The sequence below is a fragment of the Nansenia antarctica genome, assembly GCF_963989245.1.
Source record: "Nansenia antarctica genome assembly, chromosome: 12".
Lineage (NCBI taxonomy): Eukaryota > Metazoa > Chordata > Actinopteri > Argentiniformes > Microstomatidae > Nansenia > Nansenia antarctica.
Window position 1 is genome coordinate 10525650 of NC_137682.1, and position 21110 is coordinate 10546759.

The 21110-nt window shown below is 45.3% G+C and overlaps 1 protein-coding gene across 3 annotated transcripts; it reads right to left on the reverse strand.

Annotated features, from left to right (window-relative positions):
* Positions 1–1944: 1944 nt before the first annotated feature.
* LOC308168458 (death-associated protein 1 homolog) lies at positions 1945–17376 on the reverse strand. Of its 3 annotated transcripts, none has more exons than XR_013937732.1 (5): positions 17205–17376; positions 15715–15820; positions 8200–8242; positions 4088–4288; positions 1945–2303 (listed from the first exon to the last, which is right to left on the reverse strand). XR_013937732.1 is itself a non-coding variant. In XM_080543054.1 (5 exons), exons 1-5 carry the CDS (start codon positions 17257–17259, stop codon positions 2300–2302), a joined length of 324 nt encoding a protein of 107 aa, XP_080399180.1. In that variant the 5' UTR covers positions 17260–17376; the 3' UTR covers positions 1945–2299. The 3 variants fall into 3 exon arrangements, 2 of the variants coding, with proteins under 2 accessions (XP_080399180.1, XP_080399179.1); XM_080543054.1 differs by having other exon boundaries at positions 4173–4288; XM_080543053.1 differs by lacking the exon at positions 1945–2303 and having other exon boundaries at positions 3275–4288.
* Positions 17377–21110: the final 3734 nt, after the last annotated feature.

A 21110-nucleotide genomic window follows, 5' to 3' on the forward strand; every position in this document is an offset into this window, starting at 1 on the left:
TTCTCCCTAGTCTGCACCTGTTCGGGCCTGGTCACAGGAATATGCTCTTCAGCTGTCTTTGGACTCGCGTCCCTTTGCTTAGTCGTGCTGGCCCTTTGTGGCACATCACAGTCCTCATCATCTATTGATATCTCAGTCTGTGTCTGCTGCTCACCCATCGTCTTTGGCATAAATCTGACCAGTCTGTGCTTCCTCACCTTTCCACTGTCAGGATAGAAAACCAGGTAAGCTGGGCTTTTCTTGTCATGCCCTACAAAGAAGCCCTTCTCACTCCTTGGGTCTAGCTTTTTCTTATCCTGTTTGTAGGCATAACACACCGTTCCAAACTTCTGCATCCTAGACATATTGGGACGTCTCCCTGTCAGCATCATGTAAGGTGTCTGTTTTGTGCGATTGTTAAAACACCTATTTCTCACTACAGATGCAGTCTGTACTGCATAAGGCCATAACACCTTGGGTAGCTTGCTCTCTAATAACATGCATCGAGCCATGTCAAAGAGAGTCCTAAACTGGCGTTCTGCAGTGCCATTCTGATGTGGCGAATATGGAGATGATGTCTCATGTCTGATACCATTTCTTCTCAGTAGCCCTTGGTACTCTTTCCCTGTGAATTCAGTACCATTATCTGACCTGATACGTCTGATCCTACCATACGGGGCGGTGTCAGCTATGAACTGCTCTGTCGCCTGTACAGTATCACTCTTGTGCTTAAGAAAGTAGAAAAACACAGTACTAGTATAGTCATCTGTGAACGAAAGTGCAAATCTATGTCCATCTATGGACACTGGGTCAATTGGACCCGCTAGGTCTGTGTGCACCAACTCTAGAGCATTTTTGGCCCTTCTATCAGGCTTCCTGTTGAAGCTCTGTACAAACATTCCCCGAGTGCACACTTCACAGTTCAGGTTAGACTTATCAATTTTTCCCTTAATTGACATACCATCAACAACATTCTGGAGTTTCAGAACATCCTCAAAATTACAATGTCCTAGAATTTCATGCCATGTCTTTAGATCAAAACAGCTCTTACTTTGATCACATTGGTCATCCACTGTGGGCAAATAATATAGTCTATTATGCTCATGGATGTGAAATGCAGTACCGTCTCTGTGCTGTAGGATGTCTTCTCCTGTTCTGAAGATCACAGTTGCCCCAGTGTCTGTGGCTGCTTTTACAGAGAAGATGTCCTGGGGGAATGAGGGGATGTACAGCGCCCCTCGCAGCGTTGTAGTCAGTCGCCTCCCTCGGCTGTCCATCAAGCACACCTCCGCATCTCCTCTGCGCTCTGCGACCCCTTTGCTCCTCGTGCCGTCCGCCAGCTCCACGCAGTGCGTCTCGGCCTGGAAACCGTCATCGAACACCTTGAACCTGGCCAGGTCGGTGATAATATGCGCAGTCGCACCGGTGTCCACCATCAGGCCCCTCGTAACACTGCGTCCTGGCTTGTCTTGCTCGGACACCCCTCGCGCGTCGTCCTGGTCCGGTCTCCTTTTGCAGGCGGCTCCTTGATGTGTGGATCTCCTACAGTGGTTACACCACACCTTGCGTCGACAGGTCCTTTTGATATGTCCCTTTTGGCCACATTTGTAGCACACAATGTCTGTTCGCTGTGCGCTCTGGCTACGTGCGCTTTGGGCGTTCTGGGCACCCCGGTCAGACAGGGCTTGGGCTCGCATAACATTGTCCTCCGACGCCGTTACGCGCATTTTTCTCCGTGTCCTCAAAACTCCTGAGCTTTCCTCATCTCCGTCAAACGCTAGTCGAGACCAACGCGAACTTCTTTCCGATTGTCTCGCCATGGTAGCTCTCTGGGCCCATAACCTGTTAAACGTTGGTTATTGCGTATTGGCTAAGACCATAACGATCGGACTACACACTGAACGGAGGAATCATACGCTGTCAGACAGGGTTCATGTTATCAAGGAAGCAACGTTTATTGTGGGAATGGTCACATATATAGGATCAGCTGGCTCAATCATTCATGTCACACAGCTGGTGTCAATCAACCAATTATGCCCCACTCACACTGGGATAGGGATGACTGGAGAGCACACTCATGTCAACAAAAATTAACGATGTTGTTATCAGCCGAGAAAATGAGTTTAATTCAAGATTTAAAGGGAACTGATGTTTATGATTGTATTTCAGTCTTCCTTTATATCCCTCCGGAGCTGTCAAGGCAACGCCATCTCCCCTTCAACATGCCTAGTGCGTTCCACAACGGACCTTGCCCGGCCAAGCGCTAAATTATACTGGATTTTCCTCTGGTGTCTGGGGGTTCGCAGCCATGTTTTCAATGTCACCTGATAAGAATAAGACCATTATATTATTACAGTATAAGCAGCACTCGAGTTGAGGGGGGATGGCATCCCCCCTGAAATATAAACAGTCAAAATCACCCCCCTTCTAAAACTGCCATCCTCTCTTTCCATACTTTAAGTCATTTTATCAATGAACGTGGTATTACTGTTATTTCAAGGTGCGAGGGGGCGAGCACACATGCAATTATATTTTTACCAAGTTACTGACACTGAAGTCACAGACGCTGAGGGGATACAAAAATGTTGTTGCTATAGTAGTGTTGTTGCTATAAATCAAATCAAATTTAAAAAAATGTGTATAGCGCATTTCTTGCGCTATACACATTTCTTGCACAAGATGCAACTCAATGCGCTTCACATACTGACAGAGCCGCAAGCAAGCAATAGTATAGTAGTGTTTACTGCTCCAATGTTCTCAGGTCTCCACAGGTACCTAGGGTGTTAGGGGTCAATTGGAATCAGGTACTTCCTGAATTGAAATCCATTATCTAAATACGAAAATACAATAGGATTAAAATTGTTTACTGCAAATCTGTATAACTACTGACATCCACAGGGTTCAATGCCTTGCAGAGGGGACAGAGGGAAGCTTAACTACTGTATTTAGAGAGTGTGTACAAAGAGGAGGACGTGACGGATGGAGTTTCTATTACAGGGTTCGACATTAACGGGTTGCCCGATTGCCCAGGGCAAGCGACAGTGACGACGCTGCTGGATCCTGGATCTGTGTAAAGCCTACGCGCTGATCGACAGACAGGTGGACAGGCGCGTACGCTTTAATAATATCTTCACTCCACGATCATCTAGTCTGGTCTGGCGCCTGCGCCGTCCGTTGTTCTTCCTGCAACACCGATACACAGATCCAGCAACGTCGTCGCTGTCGCGCAAACAAACCCGGCGAATGTTTTACTTGCCCCGGACAATTGTTAATGTCGAACCCTGTATTAAGTGAGAATGGGGGCCTACATATCCCATCATCCTTCAGTCCATACATTTCCCATTTGTCCAATAACAAATCAAGACATTACAAAAAGTGAGATTTTAAGTTAAATCTTTATGTATTACTTAGAACAACCACACCTAATGCCTAAGTCCACTCACTGACTAAGGATTTGTACAATTTACTCAAGAAACAAACTGAGTAGAACAAAAAATAAAAATATTTTTCTTTTAAACTTTATTAAATAAACATTTTTGAGAGGACGATTTCTTTGTTCCTTGAAAACCTGAACTTTCGTGTTGAAATCAATGACACTTGAGAGCAAGAGGTTTGGTGATTAAGGAGGGGGGGGGGTGGGGGCATGGAATGTTTAACAGGGGTTGCCCTGGTAACCTGAGCACTTGTGGTGATTGGCTTGTTGATTGAGTGAATGGTGAACACTGTTCTTTCATTTGTCCATGATATTTCTGTGCATCTCGGGGGAACAGTCTCCAAAGTAAACACTAGAAGGCTATTGGTCGATTGCAACTATTTTCTGTCTCTTGATTGGTTGATTGGTTGATTGGTTGGTTGGTTATTTCCTGTAGTCTGTGAGAGGTGGGAAGGCAGGAGCTTAGACTCATCACTGCTGTGTGATTGGTTGCTAGGTTGGTCGGTAGGCTGCTGTGATAGGTTGGCGTCCGTGGTCTGATGTCGGTGCATAATTGCATTGGCTCCAGGTGAACGTTGCCCCTTAGGCACAGATCTAGAATCAGCTTTATCTCCTCCTCAACCCTTAACTTAACCATTCGGTGGAGAAAACACTAAACTGAACATAAATCCGTACCTATGGGGCAACGTCCTCCTACTCCATTGCGGGGGACAGGTGGTAGCAGAGTTAGCGTAGCGGTTAGCAGTTAGCCGTAGCTCACTTGCGGGGCTGATGGATGTGCTGGTTGACTTGCTGGTTCTGGGGCAGTTTGGAGACAGAGGGCTGGGGCTTCTGGTGAGCTACTTGGGCAGCCGCGGGAGTGAAATCCTTGTCACCCTGAGAACACAGGCGGAGGAAACAGCGGTAATACAGGCACACGCACAAAACGCACACACTGGGGAACTGGAATAAATATGTACATGCGGGTGCACACACACAGGAACGCATACACGGGGCGTACGCACACAGCATTCCTGACAGAGACATCTTACACCTAAAATGAGTTAGTGTTCTCCTCTTAATTATATTCTTTTGGTTACCCAAAACCTCTCACATTCCCCAAAAAAAACAAAACCTCTCACATTCAAGAGAGGCTTGAATGTGTGAACACTAGATGGTCTCTTGCCTTCTCTACCACAGCACAGCAAAACAATATATTGTGAAATGTGTGTAAAGTTAAGCAATATAGAGACTTACTTACTAGTTGACGAGCATAGTAAAAACATTTTTTATATATATATTTCTTTTTTTTTTTTTGAGAGAGAGAGAGAGAGAGAGAGAGAGAGAGAGAGAGAGAGAGAGAGAGAGAGAGAGGGGAATTCAAGCACTTTCAATGACCCATGTCTATTTAAAAAAAATAATTAAGACCTTGATTTTTTTTTCTCAAATTCACTAACTTTCAAGGATTTCAAGGACCCGTGGGAGCCCTGCTGAATTTGGAGTCTGTAGCGAACATGGCCTACCCGTGGCCATTACCGTGGCCAACCCAGCCTCACAGTGTTGAGAATATTTGCCACAATTCTGATTAACTGTCAATCCTCTGTACTTCACCAAACAAAATGCATTGAACAAAGCACTTTGCTGTTTGACAAGTAGCATGGGTCATGGACAGAACTAAAGGGCTGTGTGTTCGCTAAGAATGTGTGAGGAAACTTCCCCCCAGATCCAGCCTAAAGACTAGACGGTTAAAAGCAATAAGACTGAGCTCATGCACGTAGATGCTAAACAACACTTTGGGGCTAAATGTAGGCTAGGCTACATGCTGCGGCTACTACTTAGCTATCGGAATGTGGATGATTTGATTTGACAGGGCGTGATCTCAGTGGAGGTCTGTTCTAAGACATGGCAGGGCCCCCTCGGTCAAGACAAGGAGTTTGGGAGTAAAATGCCATAAGCTTCTCATGCTGTCTTCCATTTCTCTGCCATGTGAAATGCCCTTATGTTCTCATTTGCCTCCCTTCCATCTCTCTCCAAACTCTCTCTGCCTCCCTTACTCCCTAACTACTTTTTTATCCTGCTTTTTAGTTGCTATTTAACTTCAAATCCATTGACTCATGTCTCATGAGCAAGTTGAACTGCTAACAGCTGCGCATTTTGATTTAGGCCTATATAATTATTCAAATAAATTGGAAGAGATTTAGAATTGGCCATGTCCTTTAGTCAAAGGATTCATGTGAAGAACTGTAGAGTTCTGTCATTTAGTTCTCCATGTCTCTCAACCTCCAGAATGTGTGTTCTCCATACCTCTCTTTGTTTTGGTTTGACAAGAAATACTTTTTGAGTGACAGACAGCATGAAACTAGCAATTATTTGTTAGTTTGTTGTTGACCAACAAGGTGATAATATGACTATGACTGGCTGACGGGCAGCGTCAGAAATGGAAACTAGCGATGTTGCTGCGTTCATGGATTAGAAAGGGAGCAATCTTATTTGGGGCGGCTGTGTCTCAGGAGGTAGAGCCGCCGTCCAATGATCGCAAGGCTGGCAGATCGGCGGTTCGAGCCCCGGCTGGCCACATGTCGAAGTGTCCTTGGGCAAGACACTGAACCCCAAATTGCTCCCAGTGAGCGGGCCGGTGCCCGCCATTGGTGTGTGAATGTGTGTGTGAGAATGGGTGAATGAGAGGCCATTGTAAAGCTCTTTGGATAAAGGCGCTATATAAGTGCAGTCCATTACTTATTTATGTAAACATAAATATACAAATTCAGACCAGGATTCATCTACATATTTAGGAGTGAGGCCAGATGGGGAGGTTACCTAAACAACTATTTTGAACCCCTTGGATAGACTGATGGGTGGCTTTCACTTTGAATAAAAACACATTTTTCAAAGAAACGGTAAAAGCAGAACACTGCAATCGTCCTGCCCTGCCCTGTCCTGCCCCCACGCTGTGGTAGCCTCTAGCTATGATGGTTTAGATAGGGGTTAATAGGAAGCCTTAGGGGGGGGGGGGGGGGTAAAGCTTTATATGGGGGGGGTCCTGCCATCAAGCTGATATCAGTGAGATCTACAGTATCTAAAGCTATCTCTCTGTCCAGTGGAAAAAAGATGGCTGAAAGCCTTTCGGGCCTCGCTGACCCTCTCAAGGACATCATGGTCTCTCTCTCTCACACACACACACACACACACACACACACACACACACACACACACACACACACACACACACACACACACACACACACACACACACACACACACACACACACACACACACACACACACACACACACACACACACACACACACACACACACACACACACACACACACACACACACACACACACACACACACACACACACACACACACACACACACACACACACACACACACACACACACACACACACACACACACACACACACACACACACACACACACACACACACACACACACACACACACACACACACACACACACACACACACACACACACACACACACACACACACACACACACACACACACACACACACACACACACACACACACACACACACACACACACACACACACACACACACACACACACACACACACACACACACACACACACACACACACACACACACACACACACACACACACACACACACACACACACACACACACACACACACACACACACACACACACACACACACACACACACACACACACACACACACACACACACACACACACACACACACACACACACACACACACACACACACACACACACACACACACACACACACACACACACACACACACACACACACACACACACACACACACACACACACACACACACACACACACACACACACACACACACACACACACACACACACACACACACACACACACACACACACACACACACACACACACACACACACACACACACACACACACACACACACACACACACACACACACACACACACACACACACACACACACACACACACACACACACACACACACACACACACACACACACACACACACACACACACACACACACACACACACACACACACACACACACACACACACACACACACACACACACACACACACACACACACACACACACACACAGACACACAGACAGCCCCCCTCTATCTTTCCCCCCCTGCACTTTAACTCTTTCTTCTCTCCCAGTCTTATCTATTCTCCATCCCAACTCTCCCCTCCTCTCTCATTCTCCACAGTTCCCCTCTCCTCCCTCTCCTCCCTCTCTACCTGCTCTGGGCTCTCCCGCTACGTTTCTCTCTTCCAGGTTCTGATCTGTGCTTCTCTTGTCATAGAAAAGTGTGTTAAAACTCTCCCAGTTTAGTCTTTTTTTGTCCCCCTCCTCAGTTCTACCCTCTTTTATCCCCTCCTTCTCTCTGGTCCACTCTCTAAAGCCTCCCCTCTTTCATTAGTTCTGCTCTCCATCTCCCTCACGCCCTCCATTCTTGCTTTCTTTCTTCCCACACTCCCTCTCTCTCTTCATCCTCTCTCTCCAGGTTACTCTCTTCTATTCGGCTCTGGTTCACTCTCTCATAGTCTCTCCCTTTCAATCAGGGGTTCTCTCTCCCATCTTTTCCCTCAGTTCACAGACCCACTACCTGCCCCAGTAGACTCACTGGCCCAGATTTCTACACACACACACACACACACACACACACATTCGGGAGTGCTTGAGTAACCTAGGTAACTGCCCACAGTGAGAGAGAGAGTGTGTGTGTGTGTGTGTGTGTGGTCTCTTACCTTTGTGACCACTCCTGACACAACCACGGTGGGCTTCGGTTGGCTGGAGAGAAAGAGAGAGAGGGGGAGGGGGGGTGGTTATGATTTATGATAGGTTTCCATTTCAATGTGAATACTCGTGACATCCCATTTAGTCAGGATCAAATCTCCTGACAGAAGTCTTTACTTTGCAGCGTGTTCAGGGATGGTTCGGCCTATTCATGTCTAGGTGAAACACCCCCTGAGAGTCGTCCTCATGAGTCAGTAGTGAAAGATTCTCTGGTTTTCTACTCCGCTACCGCAGCACAAGCTAACAGTTAGCAGTGGTTAGTTAGCAGGATTCAAACATCCCCAAGTTAGCAGTGTTTTAATTGCGTGCCAAAATCTCCTCTGACGTGGCCTGGGGTGGTCCAGTGGTCTGGTACCATGGCCTGGGGTGGTCCAGCACCATGGCCTGGGTGGTCCAGTGGTCTGGTACCATGGCCTGGGGTGGTCCAGCACCATGGCCTGGGTGGTCCAGTGGTCTGGTACCATGGCCTGGGGTGGTCCAGCACCATGGCCTGGGGTGGTCCAGCACCATGGCCTGGGTGGTCCAGTGGTCTGGTACCATGGCCTGGGGTGGTCCAGCACCATGGCCTGGGGTGGTCCAGCACCATGGCCTGGGTGGTCCAGTGGTCTGGTACCATGGCCTGGAGTGGTCCAGTGGTCCAGCACCATGGCCTGGGGTGGTCCAGTGGTCCAGCACCATGGCCTGGGGTGGTCCAGTGGTCCAGCACCATGGCCTGGAGTGGTCCAGCACCATGGCCTGGGGTGGTCCAGTGGTCTAGCACCATGGCCTGGGGTGGTCCAGTGGTCTAGCACCATGGCCTGGGGTGGTCCAGTGGTCCAGCACCATGGCCTGGGGTGGTCCAGTGGTAGGGTCTACAGTACCACACGTACGGCCATGTCGGCATGGGTTAGAATCCAACTCTATGCCCTTGCCCTGCTGACATACCATCTTCTCATTATTTTCTTCTTCGTCTTTCTCTACTTTCTCTGTCCAATAAAAACAACAGAAAAGAAATACAAGAGTGGGACTAAAACTAAGTTTAGTAGCGGCTATACGAGAGAAACCTGTACGAGCGTTTATTGTAATCACAAACAACATAGTTTTGTAGTTTAATGGATTGGATTGATTTGTTCCTAGATACCAGCAGGTAGATTTGCGATAGCAAAAGCAGGTAACGGAGAACCAGAGAATCTGAAGACACAAGCACAGGCAGGTCTTTCATATCTGCCAAAGTGTGTGTGTGTGTGTGTGTGTGTGTGTGTGTGTGTGTGTGTACGTTAGAAGAAAAGGAACATCCTGGTCCAGTCAGCAAGTCCTAAGGGACTGACTATGACGGCAGACTGCCAGAACCAACCAACTGTAGAGACAGAACCGGTCCACAGCTCTCTGGACCTGCCAGCCTCCTAAATGACTCATTAATACTGGGAGGGGGAGCTCAGTACGGGGGAGGACATTAGCCGTCAGAGCAGAGCACAGGCGGGGAGAAGGGAGGGTAAAAGAAATTAAGAAAATAAGCTATTTTAGCACTAGCCCAGAGCAGAGGAGGGGGGGGGGGAAGCACATCCCACCTTAGAAATGGGGGCGGGAAGAGAAGGGAGGGGGGGGAGAGAGAGAGAGGTCAACTGAAGGTAGAAATCGACCTTGACATGAAAAATTACTCTCATCCGATTTTACAGCTCCATCACCTGAGGCGGCAAACAAGTTGTGCGTGGTGCCCTGAAAAAAACACACACACACACACTCTTACGCAAGAAGTTTTTTCGAAGGGGCTACAGCAAGGGCCGGGTGTGGCGCAGGAGGTAGAGCCCCGGCTGGCCACATGTCGAAGTGTCCTTGGGCAAGACACTGACTGAACGCCAAATTGCTCCCAGTGAGCGGGCCGGCGCCTTGCATGGTAGCTTGCCACCATTGGTGTGTGAATGTGTGAATGAGAGGCTGTTGTAAAGTGCTTTGGAATAAGGCGCTATATAAGTACAGTCCATTTACCAGTCCAGCACAGTTTTCACATTTACCCTGACTATACAGACAGACACATTGTTGTTTTTTAAATATATTATACTTTAGAATGGCTGTATTGCAAAAAAAAAAAAAAGAACACATTTAAATATTTTTTTAAGGAATTAAGAATTCCTTAAAGGCCCAGACAAGCAAAATCCTTCGATAAAGAGGCCATGGACTGACTGACAGACAGACAGACAGATAGACAACCAAAGCCAGTCAGACAGACAGATACAGACAGACAGCCAGCCAGAAATAGGGCTTTCACACCGCCAAGGAACCGTTCCCGTTCGCGATCTGAAACCTCCGAACCTTGGTGCTGTCTGGCGAACCAGTCCGCGTTCATACCAGTGTAACCAGAACCATCCGCGTCATCAACGATGGGTGACGAGGACGACGAGACTGTTCTACGTTTTGGTTCCCACTTAAAACCACTATTTTCTGGTTCCAGCTGTGAAGCAACTTTTCAGGCTCCGAACCAATTTATTTTCGGTTGGAACAAGCCGGCCAGTTCCAGACTTGGTTCGTGAACGCAAAACGGAACGGTTCCATGGCGGTGTGAAAGGCCTAACAGACAGACAGACAGACAGACAGATATCCAGACCGACATCTATCCAGATAGATAGCCAGCCAGACAGATAGCTAGACAGCCAGTCAGTCAGACAGCTAGACAGCCAGCCAACCAGCCAGACAGCCACAGCTGAGAGACTAGGGGGAGGGGTGTTACTCCATTGATAGACACTCTCTTTAATGAAAAGACAATTTTATCTGGGATTAGAGAGGGGCTTCAGTGTAGCAGCTGAAATATCCCAGCTCCAGTCAACCACAGTGCAGCTATACACTCAGGGAAGAGGAAAAGGGGAGCTGGGGGGGGGGGAGCTGTAGTGTCAGAACTTGCCTGGAGGGGGCAGAAGAGAGAAGACAGCATTCAGCCCAGCATGAGGAAGGGAGAAGGCAACAGATATTTAGAGATAGAAACACAGAGAGAGAGAGAGAGAGAGAGACAGGGAGAAAACAAAGGAGAAAGGAGGGAGGGAGGGATAAGGGACAGAGAGAGAGAGAGAGAGAGAGAGAGAGAGGAGAGAGAAAACGAAAGATAGAAACTAGAACTAGAGACAGACACAGAGAGAGACAGAGAGAAGAAAAGACATGGAGAGACCATGGCCCAATTTGTTATGCTTGTTATTAAAAAAAGGTCTATAATACATTTAAATGGCTCCGAATCGAATGTGGCCCTGAAAAATCTCCAAACAGAGCCGTGGAAAGCCCTCCCCTTTCCCCCCAGCCGTTGATGAAAACATGAATTGGGACCACCCCTACCCTAAACGTGAACGCGCAAAACGGAGCCGTAGGGGTGAATTGGACCCCTCTGTCTTTGCTTCAAGGGAGCAGGACGTTTCGCTGTTGACATTGGCAGGGCAGTGGTTGCCACGGAAACAGCTAACTCTTGTCAGCCCTGTCACCGTTTCCTGGAACTCACTGTAAGGTGGCACATCGTCTCCTAGGGACACCGCCTCTCCCTTCCTCTCTCTGTGTCCCCCTCCCTCCCTCTCGGTCTGCCCATCTCTCTCCTGCTTCACAGCTATCCCTCCATCTCTGAGGCCTACATTTGGTGAGACAGGCACTCCCCTGATGGCATCGCTTCACTGGCTACAACTAATGTGCAATTTACCCAGCAGCCACCTGATAACTGTCTATCAGAGAGAGTGAGAGAGAGAGAGAGAGAGAGAGAGAGAGAGAGAGAGACTCTACCAGGGACGTGCGGTCAGGGGAGGAAGAGCCTCACTGTCGCTGTTCAACGCATAGCTAGCCGTAGCACTGTAGCAGGAAAATGGTTTTTAGGATATTTCGTTTTGAGACATGTTTTTTAGGATATTTACTTCATTTACTAGTAAAGGTAAGACCATGCAATATATATTTTCATTCGTGTTGAATGTATGAACAGTGGAACTGCATTTTCCTATAAAACGTGAATCGAATACGTAAGTTACCTGTATGCGTGTGTTACCTGCAAGCGTGTAAAAGAATGCTGATATGAAATATGAAACATACGGTCGCCAATGTGCAACCTGACAATTGAATGGTGAATTGAAGCTAACTCTATCGGGTTCATACGTGTGTATATCTGGCGCTGGCTAGCCAGTGCTCCCCCAACCGTTGACCTCACCGCACGTCACTGCTATCTACCCATGCAATGTAGTCACACTATTCTTCCCCGGCTTAACACTAGAACAGCCGTGCCTTTTTACCTACTAAAAGAGCCGCCTCTTTACAATGCTAATCTGCTACTTACACACAACGACCACTAGTTGGCCCCTTGTAAATTAACCTGCTTCCTACACAGAAAAACAGCAAAATAGCTTTATATTAGCTTAACCTGATGTGATTTTGAAAATGTAAGGATACTGAGTGGTAGAAAGCACAAATCTAGGAAAAGTCATCAAAGGAGGGTCCTGAAATTTGGTCGAGTGGTCGAAGATATATATATATATATCAAGCACTTACTTTCTTATAACCCCTCTCTCTCTCTGGGCTGAACGTGTTCTTTGATGGCCAACTGAAGGGGAGCTGAGGCAAGGGCAGGAGCCAAGCTGCCAGCATCAGAGGGGATTTCTCTCTCTTGCATTTCAAAAAGGCACTTTCACAGCCGCCTCTCACATCTCTCCAGAGAGGACCCGGAGGAGACACGGCCGGCCTCTTAAAGATGGGGAGGAAGTGAGGCAGCAAGCCAAAGCCCCACTGAACTCAAGTGTGTGCGCGTCGAGTGTGTGTGTGAGTATCTACCCATGCAATGCAGTCACCCTATTCTTCCCTGGCATAAAATAACAGTTACCTCACCTCTCCACGCTCAGGCTCAATGCTGATTCCCAAAGGGAGCAAGCCCCCCCCCCCCCCCCCCCGCCCCTGTACACTCGCATGACGTCTAGTGTCTTCAGCTTGTCATGCAACAGACTGTTCCCTTGTTCACTGGGGAAACAGTGGTAAACAGAAAACACGTCTCGCTCCAAGAGTCTGTCTCCAAGAAAATGTTCTTATCATAAATCATTGTTATCATAAATCAACTCAAAGGGCAGTCACCAAACAAGCAACTAAAAAAAGATTATGCCATTGTTAGATGCATAGTTACTTTCCTTTTATAAGCGAGAGGATATTGTCTTTGGAGATCAAAACGGAAATATCTACAATGACACTATGTATAGTGGGGGAAATCAATAGGCATTTGGGGTTAGGACATTAGCTGTTGTGTTCTTCATGATTCGAAGAGGCAGCCGCAGAGACAGGAAGGCGAAAATCGCTCCACTCCCACTAGAACACCCCTGGGCAGTGACAGAATATGTCTATGCAAACCGAGTGTCAGGTAGGAGGACACTATTTTTAGAAAGTGCTTTTTCCGGGCCAAAACAGTGTTGGTAAATAAAGTTTCTTTCAAAGGATCCCATTTGCTACTGATTAAAGTTAATCTTTACAATCAATAGGAAACTTTGAGGCTTTTATTCTTGATATCAAAGCGATGACTTCTCTCTAGTGCCAACATCCCAGGTGTAAGGCCAGTAGGAGACCAATGCACATGGCATGACATTATCCCAAGACCAAACATTAAAGATCCAGTATGTAACATTCAAGCCTTATAAAAGCTTCCTAATGGTTGTAATGACCATGTTTAATGGGTTAATCTGCTTTTGTTGGCAGTTTCAGGTTGTGGAGTACAGCCTTGTAGAATCACTGCAAGGGAGTAAAAGGGAGTATGAAAGGCATAGCAATAAGAACTTTACTTGTCGTGATAAAATCGAAATGGACTTTGTGCTACCCCCTCAACACCGCCCACCCCCCCTCCCCCCAAGTTGACATGTCATGTTGACTCTGACCTCATTTGGAGAGTGGGAATTGAGCCTCAGGGGATGAGGGGGTGGGGGTAAAGTTTGAGATTTTAGGCCCTGTTTGAAGACATTCAAAATCCATTCTTCCTTCCTCTGTTCCTTGAGGTAAATCATTGAACCAATATGATTGGGTTGGTGAAAGCAATGGTCAAAGCTTTCCACTGGATTGCTTTCAACAAGTGACTAATGTCAAATGAGGCATTTCTTCAAGGAAAGAAGGCTGTATTATTTCACATGTATTCAACAGTATTTAAACAGGAACTGTGTGAAATGGGGAGTTATCCATCTCCATGCTGACTGGTCAATCGGAGGCTGTATATGTAGGTAATGGCAGTTTCAGGTTCCACAAGCGTGCATGAGTCACCAACCCAACCTAACCACACGCTCTTATGGCAAATGAGGGTATGAAGTAAACAGTACATCACAAAACCGCACAGCAAATCAGATGGTACAATCTAACTATTCCAGACAGACATTCTCTGTTCTATTATGCCTGTATTTATTTATTTTTATTTTTATATTCCTTCCCTCGTCCTTCTTCATGAAAGTCAAATTAAACAAATCAAGCCCTAAGAGAGTGCCAATTATACGAAAAATCATAAACACACTTGTGCTACAAGCCTTTAATGTACTGTAATTAATTTACACAGTATACTCCAGGGAATTTTAAAACAGAGCATGTGACTCCAAATCCCACAATTCACCACTCCAAAATAAGGAAGCACCATGCTGGCAGGCTTCCAATTGAGGTCACACCCCTTGCGATGCTTACATTCCAAGGCCTTGCTTTGAATACTAAAAAAAAAAGACTTCCTTTTTTCCTCCCTTCACTGACCTGACATGACTTGGGTGTGTCCCAGTACTCAAAAAAAGACTCTCTCTTTTTGCCCCTGGCCCTTCATTGTTTGCTAGAGCTCTCGTTCTCTCTTGCACACAGCGTAGTGGGAATATGTCACCTGTATAAACACACACTTCTCTGGTCCTCTGGTCCTCTGCTCACTGTTAGCTCTCTCTCTCTCTCTCTCTCTCCAATTAATTATGTCTATTTTTAAAAACTACTGTCTGTAAGACTCATCTCTGCTTATTTAAAAACTTATCTAACAGAGCGCAAAATGGGTGACGGTGCATGAAGGAGAGAGGGAGGCGGAGAGAGTGTGTGTGTGTGTGTATAATTTTCATTTTTGGCAGCCTGAGTCATGTTCCCAAGCTGGTGGTTAGGGGCCTTTAGATGGCCCACATATCCAAGAGAAAGGCTAAACAGTTAGCAAGGTATTGCTCTATATGTGCTATTATTGGTAGCCGCTCAATATGGAGACGGCGTTGCTTTTTGTACCCTTAGAGTAGATATAGTTTTTGCAGTAATGCTATTGTATCTGTTAACCCACATTTGAAACATCCTCTGTGTTAATATCGTATGTGTACGACAGTTGCTGTACAGTCACAAACGTATCTGAATGAACTCCCAATGAACTGCACTGTTAGTGCTTATGTCCTTAATGCACTTTGTATTTATGTGGACATAAATAAATCATTTAAGATCATGTACGTGTGTGTGTGTGTGTGTGTGTGTGTGTGTGTGTGTGTGTGTGTGTGTGTGTGTGTGTGTCTTACGGGGTGCTCTCAAATTCCTCCTCATCGTCATCCTTGGGCTTCTCTGGTGGGGGCTCAGGAACCGCTCCCTGGTGCTTCTGCACTATCCTCATCCCTCCTGCCTTCACTGTAACACACCCACACACACACACACACACACACACACACACACACACACACACACACACACACACACACACACACACACACACACACTTGAAAACACTCAAAAAGAACAAATGGCACTTTACTAAACACAGCAGCTGTTTCAGTGGGCTATATCAGTGTTCAGTTAAGTACAATCAATGCACTTGTCATTGAGATAAGGAGACATTCACACTCGTGTGGTTCAACTGTACAGTGAGCTCAAGATGAGGCCCTATAATAACATGTATTCATACACATTGCATATTGCCATATCATGTAAAAGGCGTATACTTGATCAACTGAAGAAATGCCTCCTTTGAATAGTAACATACAGTACAGGCCAAAAGTTTGGACACACCTTCTCATTCAATGTGTTTCCTTTATTTTCATGACTATTTACATTGTAGATTCTCACTGAAGGCATCAAAACTATGAGAACACATAGGAATGATGTATTTAACAATAAAGTGTGAAATAACTCTAAATATGTCTTATATTTTAGATTCCTCAAAGTAGCCACCCTTTGCTTTTTTGTTGTTAATAAAATAAAATAAATGTTGTTGTTAATAAAATATATAATAATAATATTAAATATATATATATAATAACATATTATTATTAACACATATTATATTTAATATTATTATTATATATTTTATTAACAACAAAAAAGCAAAGTGTGGCTACTTTGAGGAATCTAAAATATAAGACATATTTAGAGTTTTTTCACACTTTATTGTTAAATACATAATTCCTGTGTTCATTCATAGTTTTGATGCCTTCAGTGAGAATCTACAATGTACCAAATAGTCATGAAAATAAAGGAAACGCATTGAATGAGAAGGTGTCCAAACTTTTGGCCTGTACTGTAAGTGTCACAGAGTCACTTATCAGTTGTCAGATAAGACTCATTCGGTTGTGCCCTGCTTCCTATGTCCACGTCTCCTTAAGCGTTATCTAGACTCTGAACGGTAAAACCTCCACATTAACACATCTACAATAGGTTGAAAGGGTCTTCTATCCACATGTCTAGGCCTACTAATACATGCCATGTATCCGCACCAAAACGTGGACTAGTAGTGATCAGGTGTATCATGGCCATGTGCCAACAGATCAGCACCTTGTTATTGCATCTGAGTCATCTGAGAAATGTGATTTTGGCGAGCAATCAAATGTCCTTCAAGACAACAATATATTGACGACAGTGCTGCTAACACTGTCTTGCAATGCAATTGCCATAATGAATATATGCATATTGGCTTAACACATCAAATCGTTACTGCGTGAATACAATTGCGAACGATTGTTGTTTGTTTGTCAGCTGAGCGTGTTTGTTTTGTCAGTGAGTAAAAACAACATCCTACCAGCAGGAAGATGTCCACCTTTCGTTTCGATTTTCTCTTTTGGCGGCGAAGACATGATCTAATCTAACAAATGTTTAGCGAAAGTGTGAAACGACACGTTTGGATACTGTTTCCTTTGGTTTGTTGGGGGTAAATTGTAGCGAAGGCTCAAATCGATATCGTCAACGTGGCTTTTTCTTGACCATTGTTTGGCAACGGTGCGTGATGACGTCAGGGAAAACCTCCGACAAATAGGAACGTCAAGTTCAGTCTGACGAAATGTTGGTCTGTACGGAGAGCGACTGGTGTCAAAAAGGATGCTCACATAGTAGAAGGTGCGTCCCAATTCCTTTTCACAACCACTCGCTCCTAACCCGTTGTCGGCGGTGTCGTGATAAATCCATGGGCCAGACCTAAAAATATCACATATCGGTGCCACTCAAGGTGGCAACACTTTTTTGAAAAGATACATGTCTGTAGATTATATTTTGGTATGATACCAATTCCTGAATGGCAGCTGAGTCACAGTTATCAGCTCATGAAGTGAACCACCCCCTAATAAATTGTATTTTAGACGCTGGTGCCTGTTGTGGTTTAGACTCATGGTAAATACTTTTTTCAATATTTTATAAATATACAAACATAGAGGTCACTGGAGCTCTTCAAAATGTCAATGACACAGATTGTCTCACAATTTCTGACTAAACTAATATATGTTAACCCTGTGGCACCTAGGAACATCAGAGACACAAAACAGAACAACTGGAATAGCCTACTCACATGACTCTAAGGATTCAGGAAATGTGTGATTGTAAATTAGAAGGCCATTACGAAATATATTTAAACTATTGTCCATTCCCAAGTAATTCCCTCAATATACTGTTAATGTACATATTAATATACTGTTAATATACTGTAAAAATGATTTGTTAATTTAGTTAAGATCAGTTGAGATGAATTTAAAATCACAAAAAGTGAAACTTTCATATATTCTAGAATCATTACATATAGTGAAATATCTCACTCCTAGACTGGTTGCTTCAGTGAACTCCCTAGGAATTACCCAAGTCAAGGAATCAGCCACAAAGCATTTAAGACAAAGGCTGGAGAGTGACTTTGCTGGTTTTTCCTCAAGCCTGGCCACCCGAAGTCAAAACAGAAGCTGAATGTCCTACCATTCCAGAGTCACTCATTGTCTTCTTGTATTACCTACTCACAGGCTCTAATGATCCTGATCATGCACCCCAGAGAGTTCAGCTTCATTTCAAACCTGCAAACTGCGACACTTTAAATGAATGTGCAATAACTCTATGTGCAATATGACAACCCTCGGGTACATAAGGTTCAGAGATAGGAAATGTTAGGATATTTATAGCATAGCATAGAGTACAGCACAGTGTTTTATTTGTATAGTATAGTATAGTGGATAGTGTACATAGCTTTTATTTATGTAAACCAGCTCTTTTCCCTTCTTGTTTTTAGTTTTTTTTTCCTAGCACCAGGGGAGCCCCCCCTCCCAAATTTCGTTGTATGGTACCTGTACTATATCAATGACAATAAAGACCATTCATTCATTCATTCATTCATTCATTCATTCATCATTCATTCATTCATTCATTCATTCACTTCTGCAGTCATTTGGCCATAACATGGTATATGCAGTGACATGTGGAAAGACCAAGCCTTCCAAACACATCATTCTGCCAGTCAGTGTCAAGTCGTTGACAGGAAATGTAGATTTAATTTAATTTTATATTATTTTATTTAAGGATCCCCATTAGAAGCACACGGATGTACCTCTAGTCTTCCTGGGGTCCTGAACATACAAAATACAGACATACAGACATAATAACTGTACAATCTCCAAAAGTCAGTCAAGCTAAGTGTCTATAGCAAAAACATACATATAAGTAGAGTACAAGACTTTAACTGACAATCGACATACCGATTGTGAGCAATAACGACATGTGGGAAACAGCAGTATAGGTATAGTCAATTGTACAACAGTACAACTAAGCTCACTACACAAGATGAAGAGAAAAATGTAATATAATAAAGTATGTTGCTAAACAGCTAGACAAAAGAAAGAGTTAGAACTGGAATATTTAAAATACCAGTCATCAGTCATATTAAAAAATAACAGTCCTCTTGGATGAGACACTGAGTACAATTGACAGCCTTGGGAAAGAGGTCTCACAAGCCGCTTTGAAGGAGGTCCTTGAGAACAGCTCTTACGCATACTGGAACTGTTTGAAGTCTACCGCAAGTTCCTCAGAGGTGGAAACGGCAGCCTCTCAACTTTCTGGATGTCCTATTTGGACATGGTTGAAATCTTGTTGGGGCTCATCAGAGCATCCAGAGAGGGAGAGTGGATGCTACACTCACTTGGCAAGCATTTGAGCAATGATCCCATGGTGCTTCGCCTATGACAGGATGAATTATGCACGATACCTCCCCTACTACTACGCCCAGATGTCTCAGCTTCCCACCACACACCCAGATGTATACACAGAATTCATGGAAGGAGGCTTCTCAGTTCAACTGGGCTCCACCAATCCCTGTTGACCAAGCTATCGAAGAAACAGTGAACAAAGACACCCAGACTGCTGGAGGGACAAAGGGTTTCAGCTTGAATCCAGGAGCCGTGAATAAATATTACCTTACAGCTGAGTACAGAAGCATGTACCTCAGACAGCTGAGAGACCTGGTAGATCAAGGCATGTCCAAACTGTCCCATCCAGATCTACAGGCTTCAAGGATCAAGAGCGATGCAGCAGATGTCCAGTCTCTCAATTGATCTTATGGAGAATAACTGGCTCAATCCTATGTCCCCTGATGAGACTGATCTTGTCAGCTTCTCCACTGGCTCCATGGCTCCACCTGATGTGACCAGGGATCTCTTGAGAGCTTGTGAGATCGGAGAAGAGGCCTACCAGGCATTCAAGAAAACAAGGTTAGATGAGGACCCACCATCTGTGAAATTCCCACGACAAGATGACCAAGCAACGTCTGAAGACATTCTCCAATATCAGCACACAAAAAAAGCTAGTGGAAAGAAAGCACAGTATGTGGTTCTGAAGGCAGATAGAAACCTGTTCAGCTTTCCTGGTGGCTGAAAGCAGGAAGGTGAATATGAAGGATGTCCTTGCCCACCCAACTGGGCCCACTGCCATGGGCACTGGCAAATGCTGATGGGTCCCTGCGAAAAACAAACAAGGCTGCACTTGCCAGAGAGCTTGAAAAGACTGTATCTCCAGCAGAACACATCCCAACCCCATCTACTGTACTTCCATCATTGATGGGATGAGTCTGGTCCAAAAAATTAATGGCAACAACAAAACCTTTGCACAGGTGGCGTCAGGTGAGTCGGCCTTGACCCAGGTTCTCCATGAGGGGGCACAGAGTGAGAGGATTGATGTTGTTTTTGCCAGACATCAATCAAAGATGCTGAACGACTGAACCGGGGTGCAGACACCACTCTCCAGTACTTGCAGTACTCCATGTCCAGCGGTGAAGATTCCTGTGCAGTCCGTGAGACCAGTCTCGTCACGTTTCTGGTGGAAGAGTGGAAATGCCCACAATACAGAGAAAAGCTGCATGGCAAGGTGTTGTACGTGACCTGTGAGGACACTTGCTTCAAGTTGACAGAAGACGAGTGTGAAGATGTAGCGGAGCTGCACTCCACACAGGACGAAACTGACACCTGTCTGCTCCTGCATGCATTGGATGCTGCAAATGCAGGCTCAGAAGCTGTTATCATCATTGCTGAGAACACTGATGTCATGGTGCTTTGTATTGGCTTCCAGAAGAACATCACCTGTCCAACCTACCTGCAATGTGGGACACAGAACTGCACACGGTTTGTTGATATCAGCTGTCACTAACCCGGCACTAGCTCCAGAGCTAGTGACAAAAATGGTCAAAAGT

Excerpts from the sequence above, each read along its gene's own strand:
- LOC308168458 (XM_080543054.1), bottom strand. The coding sequence starts at position 17,259 with ATGTCTTCGCCGCCAAAAGAGAAAATCGAAACGAAAGGTGGACATCTT. Across the intron at positions 8,243-15,714 it reads GAGGAATTTGAGAGCACCCC|CCAACCGAAGCCCACCGTGG; the intron begins GTAAGACACACA and ends CTTTCTCTCCAG. Across the intron at positions 4,289-8,199 it reads TGTCAGGAGTGGTCACAAAG|GGTGACAAGGATTTCACTCC; the intron begins GTAAGAGACCAC and ends CTGTGTTCTCAG.